The 22,426-nt window shown below is 26.8% G+C and overlaps 2 protein-coding genes across 2 annotated transcripts; one reads left to right on the plus strand and one right to left on the minus strand.

Annotated features, from left to right (window-relative positions):
• The first annotated feature begins 7,183 nt into the window (after positions 1-7,183).
• LOC137818074 (RING-H2 finger protein ATL2) lies at positions 7,184-7,890 on the plus strand. The gene has a single exon (XM_068621297.2). The coding sequence runs from the start codon at positions 7,302-7,304 to the stop codon at positions 7,740-7,742; it is 441 nt and encodes a 146-aa protein (XP_068477398.2). The 5' UTR covers positions 7,184-7,301; the 3' UTR covers positions 7,743-7,890.
• Positions 7,891-8,139: 249 nt separating this feature from the next.
• On the minus strand, positions 8,140-9,981 carry LOC137819522 (vacuolar protein sorting-associated protein 2 homolog 1). Its single transcript, XM_068623400.2, has 5 exons — positions 9,824-9,981; positions 9,575-9,705; positions 9,256-9,360; positions 8,599-8,859; positions 8,140-8,482 (listed from the first exon to the last, which is right to left on the minus strand). The coding sequence occupies exons 1-5, from the start codon at positions 9,858-9,860 to the stop codon at positions 8,339-8,341; spliced, it is 678 nt and encodes a 225-aa protein (XP_068479501.2). The 5' UTR covers positions 9,861-9,981; the 3' UTR covers positions 8,140-8,338.
• Between the last annotated feature and the right edge of the window lie 12,445 nt (positions 9,982-22,426).

The following is a 22,426-nucleotide window of genomic DNA, read 5'->3' on the forward strand; positions in this document are numbered from 1 at the left end:
TTTCCAAAACACCCAACAATTCATTCACTAATCATATAAATGTCTTGAATCAAAAGGATTCCAAAGTGTATCTAAATCACATCAAGTTTTACTATCCAAAAGAGAGACAATAAAAGGATAATGAAATAAAATTATCTTCCAACTACAACTATTCCAACTACAACTATATCCAACAGTATTTAATAAAAAGGATGAGGAAGCCACAACATGAAAATTAAAGTTTGATCACTTATCTCAAAAACACTAGAATTCAGATTACAATCAACATAGCTCTCAAAATAATCAACTCATAATTTACTTTAAAAATTGTCACAGACAATTTTAGTTCATAAACTGAATCATCATTAAATATTCAAAATATATGCTCTTTAAATCAATCATCATCTGAAATCACACAACCACTTCTCATCAGAGTAATTCAACAAAACATTCAAAAAGAACAGTTCAACTCATTTATATTATCATTCAAACACTTTCAATTCTCAATCACAAACAGTTTCAACAAATTATTCACCTTAACATCAATATAAAAGATTCAAAATCAACCATTTCAGTCAATATATTACTTTACTCTTCAAAAAAGACAATCCTGCAAGCAAAAACAATGATAAGACTAGCTTCCCTTACCTAAACTTTAATGCTCACTAACAGAGATTAACCCGTACAAAATCTAAAATTAACCTGTACAAAATCTAATAAGATCAAAATTAACTCAAAAGAAAAAGGGGCCAAGAAGGAACTTACTCTATCTATGATATTTTGATCCGGCAAACTTATAGGTTCACTAACAGGAGTCCAACGGCAGACTCTATAACAGAATCTTACAGGAAAGGGAGAAAAGGAAGAAGAGGAACAAAACTGAACTTATTCTGATCGGGCAGTCTTGTAGTCTTCGCTGCCAGGAGTCTAACGGTATACTCTGATCGTCAAACTGAATTTTAGAGCGAGGAGATCAGAATCTTAGAGAGAAGGGAGAGAAAGGAAAAGATGGTGAATAACTGAATTTTCTATTTATATGTCATTTTCATTTTATTAATAAAATATTCAGGTATCATTTAAAATATACCACTTCTACTCTAAGGTTATTTTCTAGATCCTTACAGATTTTGTCTATCTGCACCAGTGTTCATTATTGGTTAAGTTAATCTCTAGAAAACAATTTTATTTTCTTCTTTGAAGTCATTTAACATAAAATTATTTCATCACACTCCAAGTTTTATTATTTATATAGCGTGTTTTCTTTCGCTTTTTTTTTATAAAAATATAATTTATATAGTTATATATATATATATAAGAAAATAAAAAAAAATTACAATGAAAATATTATTATATAAGAAAAAATGAGCATATATAAATAAGTAATTTTAGAAATTTTATTTCTTTGAGATTATTATTTAAAAGAAAATAAAATAATTTAGGATTTGTATTTATTTAAAATTTTAGAAAACGTAGAAATTTATTAATTTTAGATTTCTAAGAATGAAATTAAATAATTTAGGATATGAATTTATTTAGAATTTTGATTAATTTAGAAATTTTATTTAAGATTTTGGATAATTTATAAAATTTATTTTATTTCAAAATTTCATTTAAGCAGGCCATTAAATAATTTAGAATTATTATCTATTTATATTTTGAATAATTTAAGAATTATATTTATTTTAGATATTTTATTTAAGTAAGACATTATATAATTTAAGATTTTTATTTGTTTAAAATTTTGAATAATTTAGGAATTTTCTTTTGAATAATTTAAAAAAATTATTTATTTGTACATTTTTATTTAAGTATGACATTCAATAATTTAGTATTTGTATTTATTTATAATTTTAAATAAATTAAGTATTTTATTTGTTTTAAATTTTTATTTAAGTACTATATTTAATAATTTAGGATTGTATTTGTTTAGAATATTAAATAATTTTTTATTGTGATTTTTTTATTTTAGTATGAAATTAAATAATTTAGGATTTGTATTTATTTAGGATTTTAAATAATTTAGGAATTTATTATTTTAAATGTTAACATCTGTAATGACTTTTTTGAAGTAATTTAACATACAAAAAATCTTTCATCTCATTCTAAGTTTTGTTGATTTATTTTATGATTTTTCTTACACTATTTTGTATAAAAAATATAATTTACATAGTTAAATATTAAATATAAACTTATATATAAGTGTAAATGTAAATAAAAAATTACAAAACAAATATTAGTATATAAGAAATAAAAATCAACATACTAAAATTAATATAAACAATGCATAAACATAAATAATACACCATAAATAAATAAATTATTAAAGTATCAACAAATTGACACAAAGTTTGAAGAAAATAAGTAACGATAAACAGTCAGTTAATATAATATAAGTATAAAATACAAATCAAATATTAATAATGTAAGTATAACAAACAAACCAAATTTAAAGGAAAGTAATTACAATAAGCAGTTATGTAAAAAAACACTCTTCCTAAAAGTCAAATTTCATTATTTATTATGTTAACATCTGCTTCAAAAACAATGTTATTATCTTCTTTGAAGTCATTTAACATAAAGTTATTTCATTCCGCTCTAAGTTTTATTGATTTATTTTGCGCAATTTCTTTCACTTTTTTGTATAAAATATAATTTATATAATTATATGTGTGCAAATAAGAAAATAAGAAAACAAAAATAAAATTAAAATGCAAATATTAATATATAAGAAATAAAATTAATATATACAATAAGTAATTTTAGAAATTTTATTTCTTTGAGATTATTATTTAGGTAGGAAATAAAATAATTTAGGATTTTAAAAAACTTAGAAATTTATTAATTTTAGATTTTTATCTAATGAAATTAATAATTTAGGATATGGACTTATTTCTAATTTTGATTAATTTAATATTTTTTATTGATTTTCAAATGATATTACAAATCTTTGGATTTTTATTTATTTAGGATTTTGAAAAACTTAAAATTTTTATTTATTTAATATTTTTATTTAAATAGGAAATAAAATATTTTCTAATTTTCTATTTATGTTGAATTAAAATTTTGAATAATTTAAGAATTTAATTTATTTTAGATATTTTATTTAAGTAGGACATTAAATAATTTAGGATTTGTATTTGTTTAAAATTTTAAATAATTTATAAATTTTATTTATTGTAAATTTTTATTTAAGTATGACATTCAATAATTTAGGATTTGTATTTGTTAATAGTTTTAAATAATTTAAGATTTTATTTATAGTAAATTTTTATTTAAGTATAACATTTAATAATTTAGGATTTGTATTTATTTATAATTTTAAATAATTTAGGTATTTTATTTATTGAAGATTTTTATTTAAGTACTACATTTATTAATTTAATATTTGTATTTGTTTAGAATTTTAAATAATTTAGGAAGTTTTTTATTGCATTTTTTATTTAATTATGAGATTAATTGATTTAGGTTTTGCATTTATTTTGGATTTTGAATCATTTAGAAAATTAATTTAAAAAATTTATTTGTGTAAAAATTAAATCATTTATATTTTTTATTTGTTTAGAATTTTGAAAATTTTAGAAATATTATTTAGTTTAGATTATTATTTAAGTAGGAAATAAAATTATCTAGGATTTGTATGTATTTAAAACTTTGAAAAACATAAAAATGTAATTAATTTAGTTTTTATTTAAGAATGATATTAAATATATTTGGACTTATATTTATTTAACATTTTTGAAAAACTTATAAATTTTATTTATTTTAGATTTTTATTTAAGTTGAAAATAAAATAATTTCAAATTTTATGATTATTTAGGATTTTGAAAATCTTAGAAAAAAATATTTATTTGAAATTTTTATTTAAGAATGACATTAAATTATTTAGGATATGAATTAGGGGTTTAGGGTTTATATTTTAGGAAATGATTCATTATAAAAATTAAATAACTCAAATTTCGTAATTTTTTATATTAACCTCTCTTTCAAAAACAATTTTTGAGTGTCTTTCTTGAAATTATTTAATATACATAAATTCGTTCATTCCGTTAATTTCAATATACATAAATTCGTTCATTTCGTTCCAAGTTTTGTTGATTTGTTTGTCACCTTTTCTTTTAGTATTTTGTATAAAAATATAATTTATATCATTAAATATTATATATATATATATATATATTACTAAATGTAAATGTAAGTAAAATAAAAAATTACAAAATAAATATTAAAATATAAGAAATAAATATCAACCTATAGAAACAAATAACCAAACTAAACATGCTAAAATTAAAATAAAAAATGCATAAACATAAATAATTAAATTGTTCAAATATTTCAAATTTTATTTAAGTATGACATTAAATATTTTAAATTTGTATTTATTTTAGATTTTGAATAATTTAATAATTTTATTTACCTATGACATTAAATATTCAGAATTTATTTTTTTAGCAATTGAATAATTTAGAAATTTAATTTATTTCATATTTTTATTTAAGTAGAACATAAATAATTTAGCTTTTGTATTTATTTAGGATTTTCAAAATTTTATTTATTTTAGATTATTATTTAAGTAAGAAATATAATAATTTAGGATTTTAAAAAAGTTATAAATTTTATCAATTTTAGATCTTTGTTTAAGAATGAAATTAAATATTTTTGAAATTTTTCTAAATTTTAATTTTTTATTTAAAAACTTAAAATTTTTATTTATTTGACATTTTTATTTAAGTATGACTTAAGTTAGGATTTGTATTTATTTAAGATTTTGAATAATTTAGAAATTATATTTATTGCAAATGTTTATTTAGGTAGGATATTAAATAATTTAGATTTATATTTATTTAAGATTTTCAATAATTAAGATTTTGAATAATTTTTGAATTTTATTTATTTTAAATTTTTATTTATGTATGATATTAAATAATTTAGGTGTGTATGACAACCTAAACCCATACACATACCACTCTTCACGCTCTCTCTCTCTCAAAACACACACAACTAATTGCGAAATTAAATTATATAATATTGCAATTAAAAAAGAAAAAACCAATCTACTGTGTTAAATTGCATTCCCCTTTTAGGTATCCAAGAAGTTTCTAAGAGACGATTCCCTTCTACAATATGATTTTAATATATTTTAAACAAAATAAAAATATTACATATAACAATAGAAAAAGATGAAAATCTATTTTTTAATAAGATAGTTAACTTGATTTTTATTATGTAAAATTCATTTTAAATTAATCAAATGAAAGTCAGAAAATTAACTCACCTCATAAATATTTCAGCTATAAAAACTTTCTTCTTGGAACGAGTAGTTTGTGATTTTTCTTGGAACCAGTAATTTGTGGTTTAGCTAAATTTATTTGGTATTCATCTATTCCGTCTTCTAAAACAAACTCTTGTACTTTGCAAATTTTTTCATGGGTGGCTTCCTACCAATCAACATATTCAAAATAAATGTCTGCATATTTGTTTTATGTGTACACATTGTGAAAAAAAAAAAAAAAAATCTATTCAATATTTATTTTTTTAATGTTCTATTGCTTTGCATATCTGGAGTTGAGTTCGGCAGATTTTTCCTACATCTCATTTATGTAATAAGGACGATCTTCTTTCTTTTATTAATAGTGATGGTAGTCTTTGGTTAAATTGATTAAGCTTATTGTGATAACTTTTTCTATTTGAATGTTATGGCGTAAGAGAAATTATGTTCGTTTTCAGGATAAGATTGAAATTTTTAGGACTATTTCGGTTATTAAAGATTTAACTCTGAATTTTCTTGATTATACCTTTGCACAAGACACATAATTGAATGTTGTTCATTTTTTTTAATAAGGTTTGTGATATCATTTATATAATAATGACATGTATAATGTTGTGATTAAAAATAATTTAAATAAATAAAAAATATTAACAATTAAATTGTTACATAAACCAACCAAAATTATTAAACCACATCATTTTATTTAATATTTTTAAACAACTCAATGTAATTTTTTTCAAATGATTATTTACATAAATAAAACATTTTATTACAAAACTTTAAACATAATCATTACACAATTTATCCCAAATTATTTTTCTATGTTTTTATGAAATTAATCTATTTTTTCCACATTACTGCACACTATTTTCTCACTACTTATACATTATAATAAATATTTGTTTAAATAAGTCAAACAATTTACAAAATTATTGTTAGATCATTCATCATTTTTTACACAATTTTCTTTTTCAAATTATAAATTTTTAATTTACGTAAATAAAATAAATACAAAAAAAATCATCTGAATTCATCATACCCTCTAACAATGCTTAATGGACATGACTTATTCAACTCATTTCTTATAACCAAAGTCATCATTGTTTTTACCAACTTGTTTGTTTGTTATTTTTCTGTTGCTAATGAAATCGTGTTTCATGGTGACAAATTCTTAAAAATGAAGTCGTACTACTCGAACACGGCTTACTTTTTTTTGCAATATTTTTAAAATCTTTCTAACTCTTGTAAATTTGGTGCAAAATTGCACGATTTTTGGAAAAAAGGGACATTATACAATGATAAGTGTTATTTAGGCCATTTTGATCCCTAAACTTGAGAATTTGAGATAAAAATAGTTATTTAGAACTCACTAAGCTATGTAAACCATATAACTTATGTGAAAACCCGTATTTGGCTTCAATCACAAAAGGAATAAAAGATATCTTCTGATACATGTTCAATAAGTTAGGTATGGATATACCTTTGTATATGTAACACATTTAATGTTTTTGGTATGCAACAATTCTTGGAGGTTGATCTTCCTTCAAGCTATTGTTCATCTACCTCATTAGTTAGGCATATAGTGTATTTAACAATGTTACCTCATGCATTCTTAGGCATATAGTGTGCAAGTCCAATTTATTCAGAAGTCCTTTCAATGCACAAGGATTCCTGTGCCGAAGCCGCCATAAGATCCTTCATACTGGAAGTATTCCATCAGCAGCAAAGGAAGATAAATGCTACTTCATTGTAAATATCAAATGTTTTCTTACTTGAAACAACAAACTGGTTTATGCTCATCAATCACAAAATGCTAGTTCTATGCATTTGCTTAAAGGACAATGAAAAGGCTTGTTTTATTCCTTCACAAGTATGTATATATTCCTTCAGAAGTTGTCTTTTTATGTGCTCCAGCATAGTTGTGATCGAATTGGTTTTTGTTGTGCTCATAGTTATCGTCAACCATATCATGACACGGCTCTATGCCAATGTAACAACATACCCATTTCACCATTTCTGCTGATTAATTAATGCTTCTAAAAACTCAATGCCATAAATGGAAATGGATCTCTACCCTGGGTTTCTGGTAATTGGAACACTGGTAATTTCTTTCACATTCTTCACTTTGATCATGCTTGGATGGTGCTTGGATATCAATCCCATACGATCCCTTCCTACAACAGTCTTATCTTTTGATGACAAGTTCTCTCCTTGCATGAGTTTGGAGTCTCATTCGATTACCTTCCACTACAAGGCTGCAGAAGGCACAAACCAGACTGAATGTGTTATCTGCTTGACAAGTTTTGAAGAAGAGGAAAGTGTACGGAAGCTTCACACTTGCAAGCACATCTTCCACACCTTTTGCATTGACAAGTGGCTTGGCTCTCATTCAGGTTGTCCACTGTGCCGCACTCAGATTGATAAAGTGAATTCCCAAAACAGTAGAGTGGCTTTGGAAGAAAATGATCACATGATCATGGTCATTGTGAACTCCTGAATCATTACAACCTCACTCATGGCTACCGTTCAAGACCATAATTTTCTCCTTTATCTTGCATATTCTGCTAATGATAAGATCTAAAACTTCCTACAGTCAGCTCATTTATGCTCTGGTATTCACTTCTAGGATCAGTTTGCTATCCCCATCAACATGTGGGGTTAAGTGGTAAACAATCCACGGACCAGTTTTGCTTTAACGTGTTTGTGAAAAACTAATACCTGAAGTATTCAGCATTAGTGAAAACATTTGAATAGTGTTGTGAAAAACTAATACCTGAAGCATTCAGCATTAGTGAATACATTTGACTAGTTCTATATAACGCAAAGGGTTTCATATTATTTATATTATTAATGTGGAATTGAGCTTTTGATAAATTGTAAGAGGGGTAATCAAATACAAAGACGAAATAAACAGTTTAAAATTAACTGCGTCTCTTTCCTTGGTATGTTTTCATGAAATTCAACTTGTGATATTACTCTTTACATATATATGTTAGAGTCAGACCTGATAGCAAAAAAAAGAATAAAACACATCCTAATTTCATATACAATCATTATTTCCGTGGTTCTGTGAAGACCTTCCCCTGGGAATCTTCACATTTTTCTCAGGTTATTTAACCTAGCCTGTAGATCATCATCTATTCCACTGTCTTCATGACCTGTTGATTCAACTTGAGCAACCCTGTTATTTGCTGCTGGTGCAGTAGTGACAGAGGTTGATGCAGGTGCATTCAAAAGCTGCAAATAGAACAGATGAAATACATATTGTAATTATTACTTTTACTTTTATCCGTCTAGGAGGAGTATGATAAACCTGATCATCTATAACTAGTTATTTTCTGATAACTTCTTACCTCAGAGTTGATATCGATTCCAATCTCATCGAGAACTTGATTGACAAGATTTTCTGTCTCTTCCTCCTCTTCATCACCTTCCAAAGCATCGTCAATTGCATCTTCCATTACCTCAGAAACCAGTTCCATCTTCTCATTCTGCCTTTCAAACTCTTGCATTATCTTCTGTAACGAAGGCAAATTCATCTGCCTATTCATTTGACCCATTGCTTTAGTAACTCCTTTCATAGCCTCCCCCATTACTTGAGTGGATTTTAGTGTCTGAAATTGACATCAAAGTCCTTTTTAAACATTATATAATAAAATTACACATACATAAAACAAGCCAGCTACAGTGATGCACACGACCAAGGATGTACCGTGGCCTTGTGCATCAACAGACCTTCTACATTGTGAATTTTGGGAATCCTCCAAAACAAATTATTGCCATAACAACATCAATTCATCACTTGACAGCTAAAATTACAAACAGTTGCTGCAACATAACCACTTAACATTTGTTTATTATTATTTCCCATGAAGCTCAGAATGTGCAACTTAACTCAATGCTAAACATATATACTACTTTAACCTATCTGTAGTTTCCAAAAAACCAGATTGAGCATGAAGAGACTTTCGAGTTCAGCAAATTAGCAATGCAAACGCACAAAAACAAACCTGAATTCTCAAGGAAACACCCTGAAGTTGCGATTTGAGCTTGTAAAACTTGTCAATCTGATGGCGAGTCCTGATGAGATCCTTGGCCATCATTTTCACTGCCCCCTAGCAAATTCAAGCAACCCCAAAAAACAGTTTTAATTCTGAACAATAACCAAAATCTATCTCATAGTATACCCGATGAAGTAAACTGAACCCTAGACACCACTACCCCAGTACACTAAATCACAATCCTTAAAAGCAACAACCTTTATCCTCAGACACAAACATCATAAGAATGCAAAATAACAATGAAACATAATAAATAAATAAATGATACCATCTGTCCTTGTTTGGCATTCTTCTTAATCTCCACAATCAACTTCTTTTCTTGATTCTGCAAGCCTTGCCTTTCCCTTTCAATTTCTCTAATGGACTTGTCCAGCATTCTTTTGTTCTCCCTCAAAAGCTCTATCACAAATAACAAACCAACCCAATTCCCAATTCAAGTTAAAGACACAATCTTTTTAAACTGGGAATGCAAACAAAAATTTTCTCTATTCAATGAAAGTAATCACAAAAACGATACCAGCGGGAGTCTTTCTATTGCCGAACAGAAAACTCATGTTGGTTCGAACCAAGAGACCCTTTCTTCAGTGTCTTGTGTTTTGCCTCACACAAATTTTGACAACACCTCTTACGCTCACTCTTCTATTTTGCATAAACAATACTGAATATGTTTAATTCAGTAAACTTTTCCTTCTTCTCCAGTATAACCTTTTTCCTTTGGGCTTCTGAAGCCCGACAATTTAAGGGCCCAAAAGGAAGGTCCAATAAAACTATTTCATTCTAGGTTTTTTCTTCCTGAACACCTACGTTTTTCTTCCTGCACCCCACAATTTTCTAAATCCCAAAACTGACCTTGACTTTTTATTTGAAAAAGGACACTCTGGGAGTGTGCTAAGGATTCATCAATCCAGAATTAAATATTTTTTTTCCGGATGAGGGAATGTTCCGTAAGCAAATTTTGCATAAATTATTGATTTTCAGATTGCTGAATCTGGAAGCCTAATTCTGTTACGGATTGGTAGATCCAAAATGTTTTTTTTTTAATTATAGATTTCTGAATCCGGAATGCATATTTCTTTTACGGATTGGTGGATCCAGAATTTTTTTTTGAATGATGGATTTTTGAATGTGAAATGCATATTTTGAGTTATGAATTGGTGAATCCGAAATTTTTCCAAATTTCATAATCTAGAATGAAAAAAAAAAAAACAATTCAAGTGCATTTAGGGTTTTTAAAAAGTAAAAGGGACAATTTGGTCTTTGCATAACATTGTGGGGTGCAGGAAGAAAAATGTAGTGGTGCAGAAAGAAACTACTTTCATTCTATTTTCTTCTTGCATCTCAAAAGTATGTTATATTTGATAGACAAAAACATACTCTCTTATTTCACATATTCCAGAAAATACTATATGGAAACAAATAAATAGAAGGTGAGAGAGATGCTTCGGAATATCATATATTAATTTTCTCTTGGAATAACCATTTTAACACAATATTAAAAGACACTTTAGAATGTACATTATAAAAAGATATGTAAAATAAGATTTATTTTCATAAATTGAAATAAATAGTTCCATAAAAAAATATGCCGAAAGGTGTAATCTGGAATAATATTTCATCATTATGGATATGTTAAAATTAGATAATGGAAAAAAATAGAATTTCAAAACATATAAGGTGCGGAAAGAAAAATATAGGGTCAAAGAAGAAAAATATCCATTTGTAAGGCCCAATATAGAAATTATCTCTTGTTAACCATGGGCCCTCATCAGTTCCAACGACATTCCAACCGCAATTCAAAAAATTCCACAATAATGTGCTATTAATTCGATCCTCCAATATCCTCTAGGTGGGCCAATGGAATAATAGTTTGGTTGTTTCTCCATGTATCATATCATTTAAGACATGCATCTAACATAAATTTTAAAATCCAACCTTGCCTTTGATAAATATTTTGGATTTAGATATCCAGAAAGACATTTTGGTGCTTCATTTAAGCTTGTGAATGAACATATCCAAAAGTGAATTATGAGTTCTAAATTTTCATGTCTGGAATAGTGTGTTGTAAATGGTGCCGAGAATCGGAGTCCGAAACTCATTTATGTTTGTTTACGAATCTTGACATCCATAAAGCCATTTTTATTGTCCAGATAAGCTTCTGGATGACAAAATACGAAAGTGACGTATTAATTTTAGACTTGCATATCCAAAAGGCAAAGTTTTTTAAATCATTAAGGATAAAAGGAACATTTCACGTCAGTGTGTTGGGTGCAAATTTAAATTGATATGTAGAGAGAATCAACCTAATAGTTTAACCTATACAAAAACTCCTTATTGCTTGATTTTCCAAAAAATAAAACTAGTCGAGGTTTACAATTATTGTGTTTGTGATTAATTTTAAATTTTGCTAAATATATATTTAATCTTATTATAATTTTAAACAGCTGATTTTATAATCAAGGGATCATTCGTACTGTATTCTTAAAATTAATATTTCTCATTTTAGAGGAGTCAAGTTCATCATTTAATAATATAATGAAACCGTTGTCAAAAAGTAAAAAAAGAGTAAAAACAACAATATCATAAAATGGCAAAATGGAAAACGTGCTCATAAAATAGGAAAGGAAAAAAGTAGTAGTGAAGAAAAGTACAAAAAAAAAGGAAAAAAAAGTTTAAGAAAAGTTATCTGAAAAGAATAAGATAATTTGTATGAATTGTGATTGAAGAAGTTAAAAAGGAGAATGATGTTTGATCCTACACATTGATGTGATTGGTAAATGAGAATGAAGTTGATATGGCAATGAGAAAAATTGAGATCCATGAAATGGCTAAAACCTAAAACATTTAGAAATGAGATCTTCAAATAATGTACGCAACATAGACTTTGAGGAAAACAATTTCAGTCTCAAAAAGAAAAGTGAAACCCTACCACTTAGCTAAACTATAAGTATGAGAGTGAAACCATTAATGAAGCAAATGCTAACTTTTCAAAAATATGTCCATTTCGATTGTTATATCAAATCCTCAATGAGGCACGTTATATAACTTTGATTAATCAATGGTTGGTTTTATCTTCAAAATTCAACTTCTGTGTGCTCAGTTGAAGTATTGGTTCATAAAGGACACTTTCTCACAAATTCACATCTATAGAGTATCTCTACCAAGTTTCTTTATATCTTCTAAAGTTTAAAGATAAGAGGATATTATTAGTTTTATATCTCATTTAGAGAACATAATAAGGAGAAAAATTAGAAAAAAATTCAAGAAAGAATTATGTTTAATTATCCCCACACTACAAGAAAACTATTAAATAATAACTAAATTTAGAGACAAAAAATAATTATTTACTAAAAATAATTAATCCTTATATTAACTGAATTAAATATTAATATAGAGACTAAAAAAATTATTATTATCTAAGTGAGTTTTATTATTAATAAAAAATTATAAAATAATCTCTAAATTGGTATATAAATTAGCTACCTAGATTTTAGTTACTAATATTTTAGATTCTAAATTGATTTCTAAAAGATTAATAGAGACTAATTTAGAATATAAAATAATAAGTAACTAAAACTTTGATAATTAAAGGGTTAGATACCAATTTAGAAACTATTTTATAAATTTGTATTAATAATAGAAACTACTTTAGAAACTAATAATTGTTTTAATTTATAAAATAAATTATAATTTATTCAAATAATAACTAATTATTTTTGTATTTAAAATTAGTTTTTATTTATTAATTTTCTTGTAATGATATAATTGTCACACATTTATTCAAATTATGGAGAATGCAACAGTTACCATTTATAGAACAATTATAACTGAAAAAGTAAAATATTTATATGAGAAGATCGTTTAATATATTTATATATTTGTAACAAGATAATGTTAACAGTAGTTTAGTTGGATATTGTTTAGGTAAAGAAGACTAGAACTCTTATAGTTATTATACCTTATTTATGCGAATTGGAATATTTCTGAAACGTTATTTTATTTATTTATTACTTTATTATGGACAGTGTTATTTTATTTATTTTATTATTTTGTCCATAGAAAAACTGTGTTTTGCATTAGAAGTCTGTGATTATGGTTTTGGAATTCCACTAAATGTTGTTGAATATTGATTGATTATTGATTTTCACGATATTTGAATAAATGGTTGCCGACAATTGTTCAGTTGAAATGGCTATTAATTATTTTCCACGTGCCTAATAGTTTGGGTTATGCATCCCACTCTTTGTATATTGGGCTATCTTGTATTTTTAGACCCATGGGCCACTACATGGAGGTGCCTTGGTTCAATTTCAAATGAAAAAAAAAACTAGTCAAACAAATGTGAAAAGTGAAGGAAATAATAAGGTTTAGTATTGTATGGTAACAGTGAATAGTGAATATAACACTTATGTAGATATAATGGAATTGAAGTAAAGAAGTATTTATAAGCATAACACTATTCACAATTCAACTTTATTTTATGAGCTTGAATAATAGCCTAGTACTGATGGGACAGTTCTGGGGAGGTGGGGTTAGTCTGAATGAGACATTACCAAATAATACCCTACTTTTGGCGTTTTCTCATATGTTAATTCACAGCCTTTGGTTAGAAGTGCAACATAATGAAATTCAAAGCTAGTGTATAATTCATAGTTTTTATTTCTAATCAATTTATTGATTGATTTGGGTATTGGTTTCTTTCATAAGATAAAATCAAATCAAACTTTTATTTACCATTATTTTTTTTATAGGTTTAATTACCTTTTCGTCTTTATATTTATAGCCAATAGTCAATTTGGTACAGTGGTTTTTAAAAAATTCAATTTGGTCCCTAAGTTTTTTAAAATGTATTCAAAATGGTCATTTCTGTTAAATATCACCAAACGGCGTTAAGTGGTGTTTATGTAGCAGACACGTGTAAGTTACGTGGATTGTGCTTACATTATTTTGGTGAATACTAAATTAGGGTTTAGGTTATTCAAATTGGGGATTTCGAATTTCTGATTTAGGGTTTCTGATACGAGGATTGCTCCCCTGGTTGGATTCTGTGGTGCGCTTCCCTGCTTCGATTCCATTCGGAGGTGTGCTCCCCTCATTCGATTCTGTGGTGCGATCGTGAGTTACGATGGTGAGCTGCGTTCCCATGGTCGATTTGGAGGAGCGATTATGTGGTGCGGTCCAGAGGTGGTGAAGGGGCAGCGATTGCGATCCAGACCGTGGTGTCCTAAATCAGAAATTTGAAATCCCCAATTTGAATAACCTAAATCCAAATTCAGTATTCACTAAAGTAATATAAGCACCATCCACGTAACATACACGTGTCTGCCACATAAGCACCACTTAACGCCGTTTGGTGATATTTAACAGAAATGACCATTTTGAATACATTTTAAAAAACTCAGGGGACCAAATTGAATTTTTTTAAAACCACTGTACCAAATTGACTATTGGCTATAAATATAGGGACGAAAAAGGTAATTAAACCTTTTTTTATTCAGGTGTTTGGAACCTTTGAAATATGAGATACATTAGAAAAATGTATTTGAGTTTTTTTTTTCTTTTTATTGTGACTTATGTAATAGTATTATTTGGCTTGTGGTAGACAAGATCATGATTTGTTTTTCTTTCAGTAGGTTGTTGATTGCGGGAGAATCCTGGTTTGTGTTTTGTTGGCTAGAGGGAGTTCTTTTCTTCAATTTGTTAACTGCAAAATATTGTCAATTGTTTTGGAGCGAAAAGGATGTACAGTATTTGCAGGGTCAAAGTTTCTAGGTTGATCTACTAACAGAGAAGAATCACTATGAGAGAAATGAGCCTTGTTATTGGAATCCAAATATGAAAGTGGTTTGAGGATCTATTTGTAGTTTGGGTTTTTGTATGAAGTTTTTTGGTTCTATTTAGAACTTTTTTTTATTTGAAATACAGAGTAATGTTTTAAATGTCACGTAATGTCCTTATGAAATATTAAATTTACAGGTTGTGTTTAAGAAATTATTCATTTATAATGTTTTATTAATTTTGACATAGAGAAGCAGATGATATTGTTAGGAACTGTTGTATAAATATTAAAATATTTCTAAAATATTCTTAATTATTTTATTATTTTTGTTGATAAAAAAAAACTAACTTTTTTGAATTGAAATGTTGTACAAATCCATCCCCATCTATTCAATGAAGTCAAATTCCTTAGAAATTGGGCACTAAAGTGATATTTAGTTGAAGAGTAGCACTATTTAGTTCAAAATTTGTATGCGCAAATTGTATTATATCAAGTTGGGTGACTTCTTTTGTTGCTGAAATTCAGGTTGGTAACTATTTCATTCATAAATTGAAATCAAAAGTGAGAAATAGTCAAAATGAAAACAGTTCCTTCATTCACTGATTTAGTTAGATCCCATAAACTATGTACCTCCCACAAATGTGGTATTTTCAAACCTCAAATAGAATTTTGATAAAAAATTCTTAACATGTGCTATCTTTGGTTTTGTTCTTTCCAATAGTAAACACATAATGTTTGTATAGTGCCTTTGGGAGAAGATATTAATCACACTTCTTTGAAAACGCATGCTAACACGCATTCATCTCACCTTCATGATTTTTAAATTGAATCAAATTCTCTTCTTTTTCCCTTTAATTAGTGTTTGTCAATTCTCATGTGAACCTTGATAAAGAAACATCTTATTTATATTTAAATTTTATATTTACTAGTGATTAAGATATTTCATATAGTATATAAGTGGAACATCTTATCTATATCGAAAATTATATATTGACTAGAGATTAAGCACTACAAGAAAAACATGAAATAAAAATCAATTTTAAAAATAAAAAATAATTAGTTGTTATAGTAACTAATAAATTAGAGACTATTTTAGAAGCTAAAAAAAATTGGTTTCTAAATTAATTTATATTATTGTTAAATAATTTCTAATTAGCTATCAAGGTTTTAACTACTAATTATTTAGTTTATAAATTTGGGAGCAAAAACTTTGGTTGCTAATTAGATACCAATTTAAAAATCATTTAACAATAATAGAAACTAATTTAGAAATCAAAATTTTTTTAGTCTCTAAAATAATCTCTAATCTAGTCACTATAGCCACTAATTATTTTTTGTCACTAAAAATTAGTTTCTATTTCATAATTTTCTTGTAGTGAAAACATTTCATAATATATAAGTAGATACAAATTTCCCCTTAAAGTTAAATTTCACTTCTTAATATAATATCAAAATCATCTAATATATTCTAATAAAATTTTGAACTATCCATAAAAATTTGTTGAAATTATTAAACTACTGTCCATAAATGTATAGTCTAGATAGTAAATTAATTTTTTTTTAAGACATAAGAACATCAATTTCTTCTTTTAGACCGAAAGATAATTTGAGGTAGTAGCTACAACGTAGACTTGTTAGCTAGTTAAAACATGTAGCAGCCATTGCTGTCTTTGTCACACTATTTACCATCATGTTAACCTAGCTTCAATTCTCCCACATCTAGTGCAACCTAGGACTCTTATCCCTTGGCTAGGTCTTCCTAGACCAGGTCATAGTAGAGAACAGAAGAATCAAATTACAACCCCATGAAATTTGGTGACAGTTTTCTTAGAACACAATTAATTTTTTTGAGTGTCGCTCTCTCAAATGTGTGCATGTCAGAAAATGATTAACAATATAGTACTCTACAGTGTATCATAATACTGATGAGTTTATAAAGGGTGGAAATGTTTGCCAAGGAATTAAGCACTTTCACTGTGTGAGAGTAATATGTGTGCAGTGCAGAGAATGGAGTTTGACTATTGGAAGTGCTTTCAAATGATTTGATGGAACCACCAATGATCAATGATTTGAGAATGGCCCACGTTTAGGAATCTACTGCACTCACTAACTAGAAATTTAACCACTTTGCTTACAGAGAGATCTGGTACATGCATGTGATTCATCTTCTGCTGCATCATGCAAATCATGCAAAACTAAATAGTACTGCTACTTACCACTTTGTCAAAGGTAAATAATTATCTTTCAATCTGTGTTTGGTAAGTTCCATGCCCCAGTTTATGTCATTGACTTTAGTCAAATAAGAAACTTGTGCCAAAAAGTAAATAAATTATTTCTCAGCAAAAAATTTATGTGTTAGCAATTGGCTAAGTTTATCTTTTTATGTATTATGTATACATTGTTTCTTGATGATAAAAAAAAAGCTCTCTCTGTGTTAAGTTGAGTTGAAGTACTATCCCTATGAAATTTTTTGAGGTTTTGTTAAGATACTGATTAATAAATTAAGAGATTTTACATTAAGAAACATCTGAAAATGCATTAAAGATCAGTATGATATTTTTTTTTTCACATCCCAATAAAGAAAACTTGTCTCTGTTAGATCATTAATCAATATCTTAAGACAGCTTTTTTTAACATGTCATTCTTTTTTAAAACTTTGGTAGATCACTTAAAGTTCAATCAATTCCAGTGTTTCATACATTAAAACTTCATAACATTAAAAAATAATCAAATATAGAGAGCTTGTAAAATCAGAGAAGAACTAGGAAATCCTTTAATATACTCTTTCTCATTAGTTAAAAATTAATCAAAACTATAAAACCTAAGAGTGAGTTCATTAAGTGGATTTCATACAATTTTATTGTTTGATAAATTTAAATTTCAATCAATAAAAGAAAATGTGTGATGAAAATTGTACAAAAAGCTTCAACTCAAAAAAGTACGAGGATGTCAAAAAACAGAGACCTACTATATATACTGACATCAAACATAGCTGCATAACCATTTAGCCAAAATACATAACAAGCCAGATTACAACCAAAGCATGGTGGTAACAAAATTTTTTTGCGTGATGCTTCATTGCTAACATAAAGTTAACACACCAACATCCTTTCTGCACAACACCATTTATCTTGCAGTGGTTTTGGCTAGATCTAAGTTTGTGTCCTCACATGTAAATTGAATTTAATTTGATTTGTTTTGTAATTGCCCTTATATGAAAGTAGTTAAACCTAAAATTGTAACTAAACATAAGATATTGTTGACAGAGTATGCAGGAGTGTAGGAGTACAATATTAAGGTGATAGTGGCCCACATGCATAGTTGATGGCAACATGAACAGTGCATGGCAAGGACCATAGGTAGTAATTTTTCCACGACTCCAATCTGGTATTAATTGTTGATCTTGGTACACATACATGAGTAGGTGTGTTTATGAACATCAGAATGACACACATATACGCATTTAAAAGGTATTTAATTGAATTGTAAGGTAGCATGGGTGTGTCACTATGGAAGGGGCTTATATGTTTGGCCAAGCTTCATCAATCTTAGGTTTCACAGATTGTTTCAAAGGACACAAGATATACCAGGACACACGTTGTGTGGTAGGTATTGGTTAGGCATGCTAATGGCAATAGGCTAATAGGAGACATTGTGGGATTCTCCATCCTCACTTCATAACTATTCTAACATGTCACCATCATTCCATAACTTAGCTCCTATCACAATGCATGCTTACTTTCTTTTAAAAAAAAAATAGATGGTGTGAGCAGTTGTAGGATAATTGTATAAACATAGGAAGAAGATAATTTTTAAAAGTGACAAGATATACCATAATGAAATTTTTACTTTGACACAATTGAAGACTTGGTTTTGGATAAAGTCCAAAACATTATGGATATGTTTTTCCTATTCTGATTAGTGTCTTGAGTTACTGGTTTGCTTGATGTCTGTCAAAAATTATTAGGAGATCTAGTTGATGAGTAGAGGGATTTTAATGGTTTATCTTATAGGTGTTTGTATCAGAGGTAAAGTTTAAAGTATTTTTGCTTCAAGGTTGAGGTAAAGAGACTTAGATTGATTTTTTTTATAAGAGTTGATATATCTCTAAAATACCTCCTATTCATTCATTTTTTGCTGTTAAAAAAACTTTCTTTCAAAATTATACCACAATTTCTCCTCCAAGTTATCTAGCTATCAACTCTAAGATCATTAATAAAGTACATGTTGTGAAAAAGAAATGAAACTGTGGTAATGTTTGTTTACTTTTAGATTAGCATTATATGTGTATGTAGTAAGTTGTGAAGAGAAGATGATGTTACACGAAAATTATATGATTTAAAATTGAGAAAGAGATAAAATTAAGAATGTATTTTAAGGAAAGCAAGTAGCTTAGAATAGAAGCCCACAATGTTATGAGAAGTTATTTAAAGTCTACATGCCTTTGCTTTCTTCTTCCTCTTCTTTTGTTTTTAACATTCCTTTGCTTTCTTGTTGAAACATATATGAAAATTGTTTCTCTTTTTAATTTCTTGCCTTCCTTACCATTTCCGTCTTCATCACTCAATCTTGAATAAAGTGTCACTCAAGCATGAATATTTTCCGGCTCATACAATACTTAATCATCTCTATGCAAATTTCCAATTTTAGAGTCTTATTTAATTAAATAAAAGAATGATCCAACTTTATAATGTTTTGTAACAAAAGTAAAGATTAGGGATGATGATGGTGATGGGGTGGCCAAGGTAGGTTGATTATCTACATCCTTATATTTGAAATAAAAATTTATCTTCATCTTCCTATTCAATGGAAATTTTTATTTTTTTAATTATTTTTAATCCTATCAAGTAATAGATACACATGTACTTGTCTCTTTACTCTTCTAAATATTAATTAAATAATATATTATAAAAAAAATCATAAAAAAATATATTATTCCACTATGCACAATATAATAGTTTCAAATCACTTAAAAATCAAAATTAATATCAATTTATATACATCTTTTGTTAGGAAAATTAGAACCACTTCTTCATTTTTGATTTAAATACAAAATAGACACTTATAGCACCAATAATTTTTAACCTATGAAAACCTTCTCAATTCTTCCCTTAACCCATTGAGATATCTTTTAAAAATAAAACTATGATAAAATTCCAAAATTGAAAACGGATAATACCTAAAAATTATATGCCTATTCATTTTTCATATCAAATCCATATTAATTTTTCCTATAAGTCCATATTAATGTCAATATCCCTTACCAAAATTAGAATGGATTCAAACAATATGCACAAACACATTATTTTGTCATCCTAAGTAATATATATCAACACAATATTAAAAAATAATTATGATTATTTTTATGCTGCATTTTAATATCACGAATGATGTGGAGTCCCACTCAGGCCAAGCAAACCTAAAAACCACTTAAACTTGGGGAAAAAAAGAAAAAGTAAAAAGCACAAGCTTACATTTGATCAAATCTAAGCATGATGGCCATATATGGATAATTTCGTATTTTGAATCTAGGATTTCACGTAAACTACTAAGATTCATTATTAGGTAAATATTAGTCACCTTCTCATTATACTAAAAAATCACAAAATAAAAATGAATTTTTAAAAAAATTAGTTATTATATTAATTATTAAATATTATTTTATAGACTAAAAATATATTCATAACTAAAATAATTTTTATTGTTGATAAATAATTTTTAAATTAATATTTAATTAACTACAAAATATGTAATTATTAATTATTTAAATTTTAAAATTAATAACTAAAATTTTAATAGCTAATTAAATATTAATTTTAAAAGTATTTATCTATAATAGATTAATTTATATATTAATAATTTTTGTAATCTCTAAACTAAAATAGTTGATGTAATAACAAATTATTATTTATTTTTAAAATTGATTTTCTGTTTAATAATTTTTTTTGTAATATTTTTATTATTATATATTTTTTTCTGTTTTTGTTGTTGTTTTTCCTTTAGACATTAGCCTTTTCTATATGTTGAATTAGAAACCTAGAACATTATATATCGTAGATTCTAGCATTCAACAGTTTTCAAGATTCTGATGTCTGAAGCATACCGAGCAACTGCAAAATAATCACCATGTTTGTCGACAGAGGAAGATATCTTGTCTTATTGAAGTTAATTGCTAGATTTATAGTTGTGCCATCGTTATCATCGAAGCTACATGCACAAATCTTGTTTCATAGGATTGTGGATGAAATTAAATTACCAAATTATATATTTTTTATTTTTTTATATTTTTATCTACCAAGTAAATAAGCATTCAATCTCATTTTCAACATCTTTTTTCCTTTTTCAAAACTCACCCTAAATTGGTAACATTTAATCAATTAACTTCACTTTCAATCATAGTGTGGTTCTAAAAATTGTTGTGACAATATAAAAGTTATGAAAGGTTACAAAAATGAAGCGTATTACCAATTATAACATCAGCAACATTTAATGATAAGACTACATATTATCAAAAAAACAACAGGTTAACCTTAAAATGTAAACTACTCTTGACTTTATAGGAATTGATGAAGGGCAACTGAAACGAGAGCTGATCTTTATTGATAATATCATGATTTTTTTATTAGGGTTGAATATAAGTATCACTTTCTTGAAATACTATGGCCATGCACAGAAGTTTGCTTCGTATAAACAACCTTGATTTTGGGGTAAATTAATATAAAATCTCTTCTGTTCTCTGCATAGCATGGCACACCAAATGATTGAGCATTAAGTAATGTATAATCTAGAGATTCCAAATCCTAACTTTATTGAAGTGCAGTAAGGCCTGATGTATATAACAATCAAATAAGCTCAATTCCCAATACTTTCATTTTGCCAGATTTTCAAATTAAAGAAATGAACCATTCCATTAGAAAAAGAAGCTCAGAAAAATGGAGGAAGCTTGCCCATGAGAGAAGGCAACTAGTAGTTTCTTTAACTTGTTTTGGCAACATGATACAATATAAATACTATTTGGGTATAGCTTCTTCTACATTCATAAACTTATATCAGTTTTTTTTATTATAATATATATATATATATATATATATATATAAAACTTATTTTAAAGTGATCTAACTCTTAACTAAACAGAACCGAACTACCTATACAGTCAAGACCAACTAAAGTCGAAAAAAATCAAAATTTTTTCCGATAGTCCTATGAGTAACTTTTAATTGAATATATACAAATTATAAATTATGAGTTCTAAGCACTAATTTGAATAAAAGGAGTCTGCTGAAATTACTTTTGAGAAAATCAAATATCAAGTTTTTAATTGTAAAAAAGAAATTTAGAATAATC

The sequence above is a fragment of the Phaseolus vulgaris genome, chromosome 10 (genome assembly GCF_051622355.1).
Source record: "Phaseolus vulgaris cultivar YP4 chromosome 10, ASM5162235v1, whole genome shotgun sequence".
In the NCBI taxonomy this organism is placed as follows: Eukaryota; Viridiplantae; Streptophyta; class Magnoliopsida; order Fabales; family Fabaceae; genus Phaseolus; species Phaseolus vulgaris.